The sequence below is a fragment of the Struthio camelus genome, chromosome 1, assembly GCF_040807025.1.
Source record: "Struthio camelus isolate bStrCam1 chromosome 1, bStrCam1.hap1, whole genome shotgun sequence".
In the NCBI taxonomy this organism is placed as follows: Eukaryota; Metazoa; Chordata; class Aves; order Struthioniformes; family Struthionidae; genus Struthio; species Struthio camelus.
The window spans coordinates 17,083,638-17,095,852 of NC_090942.1; the positions used below are offsets into that span (position 1 = coordinate 17,083,638).

The following is a 12,215-nucleotide window of genomic DNA, read 5'->3' on the forward strand; positions in this document are numbered from 1 at the left end:
TAAAATGAGAACAATGGAAGTATTCTACCTGAGACATTCAGACACCATAATTAAGAGAGTATTTGGTCTACTTCAATGAAGAACTGTAAATGCTGGTATTACATCTGTAATATATGCTTTAATTAGTCTCAGTTGAAAACATTAACCATTCTTTTGACCTCAGAGATAGCTTGAGCATGATATAAGCAGCGCAGAGGAAGCTTGTAAGGGAAAGGCTATGAAAGATTGAACGAGTCCTTGCCTGTGTTGTTTGATCTGTGGATAAACAGTAGAATTTATCGAGCTTCTACTGTTTATCCATTTTTCAGAATGACCTATTCTCCTTGTGCATGTTAGTATTGTAAAAATTATTAGTGATAGAGACTAAGTCATACTTGCGTTGACAAACTGTAATTCTTTGTGATGGTTTGGTACCATTAGTGTGTGCTAGTGACGACTGTTTCAATTCAGACAGGTGCTGGGAAAACGTACACCATGGGAACTGGATTTGATGTCAACATAACAGAAGAGGAGCAAGGCATTATATCACGTGCTGTTAAGCATCTTTTTAGATGTATTGAAGAAAAAAAACAAGCTGCTATTAAACAAGGACTTCCACCTCCAGATTTTAAAGTGAATGCGCAGTTCTTAGAGGTAAGTATACTATGTATTTGTATATATATGTGTTTGTGCGTATAACTATTCATACATTTTTGGAAAGCCAATGAGAAAATTTTGCTGGTTACTACTTTTACACTCTTCTCCCACAAGGTGTTTTTAATTAAACTTTCAAGATTTCAGAAGAAAACTTTATGGGGTTTGCTTTGACTCTCTAATTTATAAAAAAAGAGCCTTTTAATCTTATTCCAGTAATTTTAGTAGCTTCCTTTGCAGGGTCATTTTTGAAGTGTAGAAACCATTTTAATAAGCATAACTGATCCTTTTCTATACTACACTTTTCACGGGGCCTGTTGCTGCTGCTTCTTTGTATTTCTTTCTAAAACTTTAAAGCAAAAAAATCAATTGGACTTCATGCCTTTGAACAGTAAGCCATGCTTTGCCTGCTTGTATGAATTTGCTGCAGATTTCTTTAGCCCTCAAAATCTGCTTAGTAGACGTTAGCTTTTTTCATAAAACAAACGTAGCTTAAGAATAGTGGGGTGGTGGTGGTTGTTGCTGGGTTTTTTTGTTTGTTTTTTGTTTTTTTCCTTCATGATCCTCAGTGGTTTAGGATGGGTTTCTATGCCACTGTTACCTCTTTGAGTGGGCCCAGAGCACGGACCTAGGTTTCTGCTGTGGAGAAACTGTTACCTTTGTGTGTTCTCGTAAACACAGCTCCTGGTAAAGGAAGCTGTAATTATTTGTGATTTTTCCTGTTCAAAGCACCTGTTGGTTTAAGTCTCGCAGCTTTTATGCTGTATCTCTTGTCGATGTAACGGTATGTTTTAAACTGATTTGGTTTGTGCTTAACATAATTATATTCACTACCAAACTGCAAAATCTGATGCTTAAACCACACTGGGAAGGAGAAGCATTTTAAGAAGAATCTGTTGTAAATACATATTGCTTAATTCAGTGTTTTGCAATTTTTACTTTTTTTTTTCAAAACAGACAAAGTTCATATGTTACCCAAGAGAAAAGCTGTTGGTTTTATTACTGCTGAAGTAACCTAGGTACTCTAGTCATACACTCCTACAATTCTTTTACAGATTAATGAACTGGCATTGTTTTGCACTAGTATATATTTGTCACCATTAACTTTATATAGAGATTCTAGAAATTCTGGCTAATGTTTGTCTGGAGAGACTCTAAGCTTGAGAACGGAATATTGGAAGTGCTGTACTGTTCTCTTCTCTCTCCATTTGAACATCAGGGAGCTCTGGATTATTTCTAGTTGGGCAGCTGCAACATGAGTAGTAACCGTACCGCTTGGACAATTTCTGAATTTTAAGTTTTTGTGACAAAATGTTTAAAACGTTGCTGTGGCTCTAAGAGTCCCAAAATACAGACCAGTAGTTGAATGCGGTAGTGATAATGGTGCAGTGCATTGTTGCACCTAAATTGCAACCATGGCAACATAAATCAGACGAAAAGTACTTAGTAAAAACTTTGTTTCGGGCTTATCTTTAGAGTAAGGTTAAATGATATGCAGTGGCTTCTCCTAGCTCCATTAGGGCTAGTTTGCATAAAGAAGTGAGTCACCTGAACAAGAAGAAGCAAAACTCTATTTTAGAATAATGTTGAAGTCTGATAGCTGGATAATTTCAAAAATTATCCATAACAGTGACTACTGTTTGCTAGTTAACTTGATGTTCTTCTGATCCCCTGCAATCTCTTCTACTTCCTTGCTTTCCCACTGACTTTTGGAAAAGATAGGCATATGCAGTTGCATGCAATTATTGGTGCATTAGCAGGATCCTCTCTTTAATTTGTGGTGTCTGTATGCTTAAACTTAGCAAGCAAAACATTAGTAAGGTAACTCCTACTTTAAAGATTTTTGCCTAGTAATTAAATACACTTCCTTTTTAATATGAAAAGAATTAAAATCATCACATTAGCAAATACTGGACCTTTTCTATTTCGGGAAGGATTTTCACTCCTGAGAGGAGAAAATCTTTTCGTTTCGGTGTATAAGAAAGTATACTGGATTTATACCAATCTCTTACAATGATTCTTCAGCCTTTACCTAGAGACTTTGATCAGTGATTTAATCATTCTGGCCTAAGTCCTGCTGGTGTGAATTGGTGTAACTGAATGAAGACACTGGAGCTATTCCAGTGTATGTCTTTAGAGACCTGAGCCTTGTGTTTCCAAGTGAGAGGTTATTTTACCTCTGTTTCTTCGAGTCACTCATTTGCCGTGATGTCGGATCTGAACACCTTTCCTAAAACCCACAGCATACTCTTGCTTATAAAATTATAATCCTTCTCCTCCAGCACTGATAACTGTATAGTTGTTTGTGATGTTTTTGCTGGTTCTAATATCATTTCCCTAGCTTGTTTGGATGCCCTGCAAGTCTGAGTTGCTGGGGTACTTTATGATATTGAGTTATTTGCGATATTGACAATTAACTGTATAAGTACTTCTTCAACAGACCCCGTGAAATATCCAGTAAACGTTAGGCAGCCTGAAACACGTAGTAAATTGTTGCTGTTGCTCATATGAAATCTGCATTGGAAAGTTATAACTAAATTTGGGGGCCGAAAGTATGGAAATTGTAGAAAAGAAAAGTACAAAAGGCCATATTCCAGAGACCATACCATAGTGGTTTTTTTGTTTTGTTTTTTGTTTTGGCATGTTGACTGGCATTTTTAATAAGCAGCTTGTACAAAACGTATTATTCATTAAATTCTTCCCAGGGAAGGAAGAGATGACTTAAAAGAAAGTGAGAGATAGACTCTTAAGGAGAAAGGGAGAAAATGAGAAAAGGTATGATGGCAAGGAACAAGTGGAGTAAGCGTGAAGTGTTTCGGGAAGGGTGCAAAGAAAAGGCCAAAGCCAAACCTGAAGATAACAGCTTAACAGCAGGAGTATCCAGAGGAGCCTGCCACAGAAAGTACTGCAGCCGTTGTTCTGCTGGTACTGGGTGGACCCCCTTGCCTAGTCCTGACTAGGAGTTTTCTCCAGGATCTGATTACGTGGAGCAAGTTGTTGCTTCTTTGGGTGGCCTAACAGTAATGTGTGCAGATGACTTAATTTGCAACTGTTCTGTATCCATCCTATTATCCTTGTAAGGTTGGATTGTTCATAGCATATCTTATTGAGAGCCTTGGCTTATGGTGGATTTTTAAAACATTCTGTATGTGCCATGCACAGATTTATTAGTCTCTAGAGGAATTCATTCCTCAAGTAACTTCCTTTTGTCTTTTTTTCTCCTTAGCTTTACAATGAAGAAATTCTTGATCTGTTTGATACCACACGTGATATTGATGCAAAGAATAAAAAATCAAATATCAAAATACATGAAGATTCAGCTGGGGGAATTTATACAGTGGGTGTTACAACCCGAACTGTGAATGGAGAATCAGAGGTGAACATTTAAAAATAAATTACTCTGTAGCATACTAAGTACAGTGTAAAAAATGTGTTGCCTGTGTGTTTTGATAAAAAGTCAGTAAAACTTTCATATTTTCTTGTTTGTTTGTTTGGGGGGCAGGGGTGATTAAGTTTTCAGATCTTAATTCCAGAGGAAAAAATCAGCAGGCAAAGGAGAAGGAAATATCCACATTTCTTATTCTGTTTAACGTAAGCAGTAAAAAGTAGAAGTTATCCTTTTTGCTGCATCAAAGCTTCCTGCATCCTATACAGTTTGTGTAAACTGCAGCTACAAATTTTTGTTTTAGTTCTTGTAGAGTTAAATCTCATCTTTGAGTTTCTAGCATTAAATGGAACGCACTTAAACAGCCTTATGCTAACAACGTAGCTCCACTGGGAGTGAAATTTTGGCGTATATGTAAAGCTACCCTCCCAACTCTCATATACGTTATTTTTACTATGGCAGGAAAACTTTTCAAGGTGACAGATGTGAGGTAAACTGCTATTCTTAAGTGTCAGTGCATTGCAAATCTGAATGCAAACGACAGTGACTGTATTGCAGAATGTTTTTGCCACAGGTGAATGAAAGTTTCATGTTACTACCAGTGGACAGTAGCAAGAGGGAGATAACGAACAAAGATTTAAATGATTTCTTTGGAAAGGCCAAAAAAAAAACGTTACTTATTTGTGCATCTTTGTGCTTTTCATTTATAGGAACTGAAACAATAGCAAATTAAAAACAGCTTGTTTATCTCCAAAACAATCTAATAAGTTATTGAAGTGCTTATTAGATTAAACACCTTTTGTGTATTTAAATGGCAAATGATGAAATGTACTTCTCTTCTTTCTAGATGATGCAATGCTTGAAGCTGGGAGCTTTGTCTCGAACCACGGCCAGTACTCAGATGAATGTTCAGAGCTCACGGTCACATGCTATCTTTACTATACACTTATGTCAAACCAGAGTTTGCCCTGCGTTTAACACTGTACGTATTTTGGCTGTTATTAAACATCACTTTAGTATCCATTTTTCAAAATATGAATATTAATTTTTGCAGTCACTGCTATTTGAATTGTATTTAGTAAAGATGCTACAGTAGTCATCATGCTCAAGGAATTTGCTAAGCAGTATAATAGTTTGATTTAATCTATGCGTATGTAACCAGCTTCTAGCCAGAGGCAGCAATAAAATTGAGCCTTCTTACTTGAACCTGCCCATTTTCTTCAGTATTTTATTGCAACATACACAAGAAAGTTAAAACATAATTTGTCTGTAATTGGGAAAGCGTTTTTAAGTGTGTTAATAGTTAGTGGGCTTAAACTTGCAGTCAGCTAACTGGGAGTGCTGAGTATTCCTGATAACGTATTGATATCCAACAAGGAGGAAATAGAAAGTTGAGAAAGCCTGGGATTCTGAAGCTTACTATATTTATTAAAAATATACAAATATATATATTTGTATATTTTGAGTTCAGATGTGTTGTAAGTCTATGCACTTAAGCTGAAATTTAAACTGTGAACATACAGAGTTATCTAGAAGATGATTTTCACACGAATTTTCAGCTATTAATTTATGTTGGTATATCTTTTAAAAAGAAGAGTTGTGAATAAATTCATGCTTGTAGAAGCTACGAATACCTTAATGAAGTTTACTTCAATGTTCTAAAAGACTTAATTTTTAAAGACTTAACTCAGTGAACTTTGAAGTACTTAGGTACCTTACCTGTAGATTCACTCTTTCACATGCTTAAAGAGCTGTATTGGATTTTTTTTTTCCTCTTTTAACACTACAAATAATCATTTGTAGGCAGAATGAGGGTTCTTCCCTGCTCCTCTGCAGTATGTCGTTCTGCTTTATGCATCTGTTAGAAAGCAAGAAAAACTGCAGTCTTACATTAGACCTCTTGAGCAGACAACGTAAACAGCCGGCCTCTCTCCTTGGTCAGGGAGAGACTGATGTGACACTCGGAGCCTAGAAAAGGCCCCTTGGCTGCTGCTTGGTGACCCTGTCTGCTTGGAAGTTTTTGTTGAAGGCTGTGGGTGTAGCTCCCTCTGCGCTTCGCTCCGTCCTGCGGCTCGTGCCAGCGGTCAGCCCGGCAGTCCACCTGCTGCTGGTGCACCTCGAGCTTTCACTGCCAGCTGAGCTCCGATTCAGCTCGGCGCTCGGCAAAGAAGCACCGGAGGACTCCTACCTGCCAGTGCCTGATTTTTAACAGGGAGTTTTGTTACCAGGAGGAACAGCTGACCACGTTCTGCCTTGTGTCAGGCTGTATTTTGTTTCTTCGTTTATGGGGAATATAGGCAAGATAATCACGTTATCCGGAATATAACGTTGCTAGATGCTGTTAAGATGGCAGTCTCTTCCGCCTCTGCAGCGTTTGCGGAGTAAGGCTAGGCCTGACCTGGGCCTCTGAACACTCCTGGAATAAGAATTAATCCTAATCTTTAGTTGGTGGCCAGGAGAGATGCAACTCAAGTTTCTGTCGTTGCTACCTTCTGTAGGCAACAGTTTTGGGAGACCTCTCTCACTAGGACAGCGTGGTTTCTCCTCGGTGATGGCGGCTGTGTGCTGTCTGCCTGTTTCCTCGCCGTAAGCCAAAAGCGCTCGGCCCAGCCCGTGCCCAGGGTGGTCAGCCACCGGGACTGCGGCGAGCGGAAAAGCTTCTCCTCCCGCTGCGTTCGTGCCGTCAGCACTTCTCAGAAGTTTCTGGATGTCCATTTGATTTACTGAATTAGCCAGAATGAAAGGATGTGTTAATTGGTGACTCTGAGGGCAGGGAGGGAGAGAGCGCGAGCCGGCGGCAGCAGCGTCGTTGTCAGATGATCAGCAGTGACAGTCCAGCTCTTGGAAGAGTGACCTGAATTTGTGCTCTCTTCTGAAACAGCTACAGAAACAAAGTGTTTAACTGCTGTGAGAACGGCTGGGTCTGTAACCACACGCGTTACTCCTTGAAGTGGCAAAGGGAGCTGTTAGCTAATTGATCAAGGGCCTGTAAAGATCATTGCCACTGAATACCTGAGTTTCTTTCCTTTTTTAAGAAAAAAACACAGAACGGTCCATGCTGATTGTGACAGAAGTTCCTAATAAACCTTGTAGAATGGGTTATGTGAATAAATTGGAGTCCAGTATCCACTGGATATGTGCATGTTGCATGCTGCCATGGAAGGTAGGGAGAAATTGCCCTGTGTTAGCTTAAGCAGGGAGGCCGGGAAATGAGTAATTTAAAAATGTTTCTTTTCTCGTTCAGTGGTGCTTTCGTGACAGCAGAGCTAATGAGATTTGGAGTAAAACAAAGCTGTACCATATACAGTACAGCTACACTAACAGACAGAAAGTGTGGATTATCTGATGAAAGGGGATATTTTTAGTGCTGTGCTTTGGGATGTGAAACGCAAAGAGGCTGAGCAGCTGCTCCCCGCCTGTGGGGCACTGAGCTCCTTGGCAGACGCTGTGCGCTGACTGAGGGAACGAGGAGGAATGAAGAGCCGGTAATGGCAACTTCCTTGCAAAGAGAAGAACAGGACCTCTTCCTTCTCCCTGGTTCCTTCCCCCGTCCTTATTTCGTGGCCAAGTCAGAAGTGCTGGCAGAACACTTGGATGCTGAGAAGACTGTTTTTAATAAAATAAAATAACTTGAAAAAGCAGACCCCTGGCATAGGGAAACTTATGATGGGGATTAGAGAGTTACAAAATCAATTTCTCTCTTAGTTGTTCGGCAGGTTTACATACTAAGTGGTTTTGGTAAATCTTTTGGGTAATATCTCCCACCCCACTTTGACAATTGATTTAGGACTTATTTCAGGAGAGATACAAATATTGTTGTGCTCCTGATGACCTCTGTTGTATTTCTTAATATATGTATTTTTCCACCTATCAAGAAACATTTAACCTCATACTTAGAAGTAATTGGTATGCATATGGAGCTGGATCTTCAAGAATGATGCTTATGACTAAAATGGAGACAGTTTTTAGGAAGTCCTGTTATTGACGAAGACCCTAGTAAATAAGGGAAGAGACAGATTTGAAGAATAGGTATTGTGAAATATGTATAGATTGAACTTTTCAGTGAACTATGTTAACGTGAGAGACTTTGCCGATATTTATGGATTCTTTCTTTATTTCAGGATAATGCCACAGATAACAGGATAATATCTGAATCTTCTCAGATGAATGAGTTTGAAACTCTTACTGCCAAGTTCCATTTTGTTGATCTAGCAGGATCTGAAAGGTTAAAGCGAACAGGAGCTACAGGAGAAAGGGCAAAAGAAGGCATTTCCATCAACTGTGGATTAGTAAGATTAAATAACTTGTTTCCATAGGCTGTTGGTACCATCTTCTCTTCCTTTTTGGATCACTTGTTTTTAGTAAGCCCTGAAGTAGAAATACATCACATGCAGGACAAGCACTATGGCATGAGCCATAACAATATAAAATACAGTTATTTGCTCCAAGTTTTAGAAGACATCTTTAGAAGACATCATAGAGTTCCTTTCATTTCGTGTTGTATGAAGAAACCCAAATGATTAAAGAAAATTACAAGCAGTTTACAAGGGGTAGAGGTAAAAAGTGGAAAACAAGCAAGCTGAACTGATCAAGGAATAGTGCTTCTCTGTTAGAATTCCTGACATAGTGTAAAACAACCCTAGGCAAAACATTTGTAAGTGGAAATATTGTTGATAGCATCAATTTATATTTTTTTGTCTAGGTGCGTTGTGCTTTTTATGCAGTTTTTTTAATTAACTGTATTTAGTGTTTTATTTAATTACAACTATGTTGAAAAGTCGAGTTGGTGATTATCAGTCAAGATTGTGGTTTTTGGTCCTTTATTTTGAACTACTTGCCTTTGTAGAGGCTCTGTGCAATTCTCTGTTAAAGACTCCGTAACACAAGTTCATTTTACATGTGAAAACGTATCTTTTAGCCATTTTTTTCCTAGTTTCTGGTACCAGAGTGGTATTCCGCATCTGGAACATTGTTGCAGTTCTCTTACCATCACAACATAGGTTATATTCTGTAGCCAATGAAAGAGAACTGGGTTCAGTTTCATCATTGATATAAGCACAGAGCCAGTAGAAGTTTGCGTTGTTGAATGAAGTAAATGTATCTTTTCAAAAAAAAAAAAAAAAAAAAAAAAGTGACACAGAATGCATAAAGGTGGAAATCGATGTGGTAAAAGTAGTATTTTATGGGATCACAAAACTTTCACTTACAGTGAGTTCAAACCTTCTTACCTTTATTGGAAAACGAAGATTGGAAGTGATTTTAGCACTTACACCACATTCCCTAATTTATCAAATGCATTTATCAAAATGCATTTATACAATTCTAAACTATTGGATGCAGTAAGACCGTTTGCAAGACTATATTAAGAATTGACAGCATGCCATCTAGAGGAACGTTCTTCAATTTGGCCTATGAGTTGGCTGTTGAAGCACACGAAATTGCACGTGAAAAATTTTACAGAAGCCAAATATTAGCCTGTTTAAAAACCTTAATTAGACCCAATTTAGCAACAGAATAAGATTGTCCTGAACTACGTAATTTCAAGCCTTACATATTTAAAGTTTCCTCAAACACACCTTATTTCATATTTGTAGAGGCAGTAAATTCTGTTTTTATATTAGCACCACATATATTATTCTAACTTTACATAAAGCAAATTTTATCAAAATTAATTTAAAAGGCTGTAACTACTGTTAGAAATAAATGCCAGCTTTAATCATCATCAAAAGTAAATGCTTGTTACACAAAGTAGTTTTAACTTTTAGTTTGTGATTGACATGTTGGATCGGTAAATGTTAATCTCTTTATTCTTGAACATAGTAGATTGTAAGAATCATTTGATCCATGTTAATAGTATGAAAATGTGAAAATTTATATATATATTTTTGTTAGCTTTTATGAACATACTCATTTTTTCACAGTGCACTGAACTCTATTTATAGCTTATTTTAAAATAAAGCTACTTAAGAACTGATTCTAACTTGTGTGTTACATGATTTGGTGTTTTATAGCTGGCACTTGGCAATGTAATAAGTGCATTGGGAGATAAAAGTAAGAAGGCAACTCATGTACCATACAGAGATTCAAAACTTACAAGGCTACTTCAAGACTCTCTTGGGGGAAACAGGTATGAAAACTAGAACATTTTACATATGTCGTTGCGAATGAGTGTGGTTGAATACGTGGTCTTGGAAAAGGAGGATAAACCTTAAACAATGGTAAAAATAGTCACCGTTCTTTGTTGAGGGGAAGTTCCAAAAATAAATTAGCATCATGACAGAAAATCCTGACAATGCAGGGAAGAGGTTTTTTGCATTGTCCTTTTCAGTGCTGTTGTAGGTTTACTAGACTTGAGGCTCCCAGTTATTTAGGATTTACCCTTTCCAGTTAAAGGGCAAATCCTTTCCATTAAGATATCTTTAGATTATAGATAGTTTAAATGTTATATAACCTTATTGTGTCATAGGCTTATTAATTGGAGCATAGTTTAAAGCCATAATGACTTTCTGCTTCAAGCAGAGATTTTTTTGTTCCCTTTTTATTAATGGAGCTTATCTTGATAATTAAGCAATGCTTAGCATTTGATGCATTATAATATAGTAAGGTGGAGGAAGTGAGTCTGTCTTTGTACAGTTATTAAATACTGTAAAACATCATGTAAAAATTCTGGAAATATTTTATTGTAAACCTCCCTTGAGAACTTCATCTGACTATTGCCATTGTAACTTCTCTTAGGTTATAATTTGTATTAAAATATGTTCCCTCCTTGAGTTTTTTGTCACTAACTTCCCTTCATTCCCCCATCATGTGCCTTTTCCCTCCTTCTGAAGTAGCACCGCAAACTGTGCCCTGCATGGGGCAAGCCTGTGCATTTACTTGTAACTAGATGATATGGCAAAAATCTCTTGTCTATTATTTGTATTTTTTATTAGTTTCAGTCTTCATCACTGAAAAGGTTTTATGCCTAAACTTGTAAATACTCGTGGGTCCTGTAACTGGCTGACTGTGGGGATCTGTTTGTTCCTGTCCTCCCTGTTACTATATGCCCTCACTTATTTCTTTAGCCAGGCCTTTACCGTAGTTCAAATTAGTTACTGTGGCGATGACTGTGATGCAAATAAAGGATTAAGACTTGCGAAGTAACGATACTGTGTACTTCTGTAATAAATGCATTTCATCTTTTAGAGTAATCATAGATGTTGTCTCTCTGATTGAACTATGCCCTGTAAGAGCCAGATGAGGTCCTAGAAGTGAGCCGGTGTTTTGCATAGGCATTCGTAACAACTTAGATTACCTCACAGAAAAGCTGTACTGTTGGCTAATGCCTCTCCCTGGGCCTTTGGTAGTGTGCGTCAGCATACGGTGCCATCTATTAGCTTGGGTGCACAAACTAGATTTGCAAATTAGATTGACTTGCTAAGACCGCTGTCTCCCTGGGCGCTGGCTCGTTTTCGCAGTCTGCTCTGATCACCGTGCTGTGAACAGCGTCCTGTGTGGAGTCCTGTGTGAACAGCGTCAGATTTTTCCATGCATGAAATACCCTTTTTCATTAAAGAAGTAGGCAAACCACATGTGCTAACCATCTTTTTTTAAAGGTTGTATTTCTTAGGGAATTATGTATATGTCCATTCATCTTATGTTGAATTAGACCCTAATAAAAACAACCTTACTGTATCACCAGAATTGTCTGCATGAACCTGCTCGGTACCTATGTTGCACAGAGACATAAAAGAGAAGCTTCAGCTCTGGTAGCTTTGTCCAAGCAAGTCTGTAGCATTAACATGTAGACATGCAAAAGGAAGGGTTTTTGAGCATGTTTTAGCAAGATAGTACTTTCATCTGAAGTGCCTGGCTGCTGTCTTCAGGAGGGTAGGAGGTATTCTGAGCCTTTCACAAAAGAATAGGCAGAAGTGGAAGAGAATTGTTAAATCGTTGCTCTGTTCTGCAGATACCTCACTTCAGTAATGTCTTGCAGCGTTGCAATCTGAGAAAATCAGAGTCAGATAGAGCAAGTGGTGTAAGGGCTAGAATTTTCAAAAAATTTTGAGGGAGAAAGACATCCAATATTATGAAAAAATCAGCAGAAATCAAGAGAATAACCATTCTAAGCTCTCTCTGGTATTAGTTAGTTATGAATAGACTTGTTAGCTAAATTTTGTATCAAATACAGTGACTAGTGAGCATTTTTCAAATGAGT

General features: G+C 37.9%; 1 protein-coding gene across 9 annotated transcripts in view; it reads left to right on the forward strand.

Moving 5' to 3' along the window:
• Positions 1-12,215, forward strand: part of KIF21A (kinesin family member 21A) — a 93,099-nt gene that overhangs the window by 32,413 nt on the left and 48,471 nt on the right. For all 9 annotated transcript variants that reach the window (XM_068930535.1, XM_068930539.1, XM_068930566.1 and 6 more), the window contains exons 3-7: positions 451-633; positions 3,860-4,009; positions 4,866-5,000; positions 8,140-8,307; positions 10,030-10,145. In XM_068930535.1, coding sequence (XP_068786636.1) covers positions 451-633; positions 3,860-4,009; positions 4,866-5,000; positions 8,140-8,307; positions 10,030-10,145 — 752 coding nt within the window. The remainder of the gene's footprint in view (positions 1-450; positions 634-3,859; positions 4,010-4,865; positions 5,001-8,139; positions 8,308-10,029; positions 10,146-12,215) is intronic.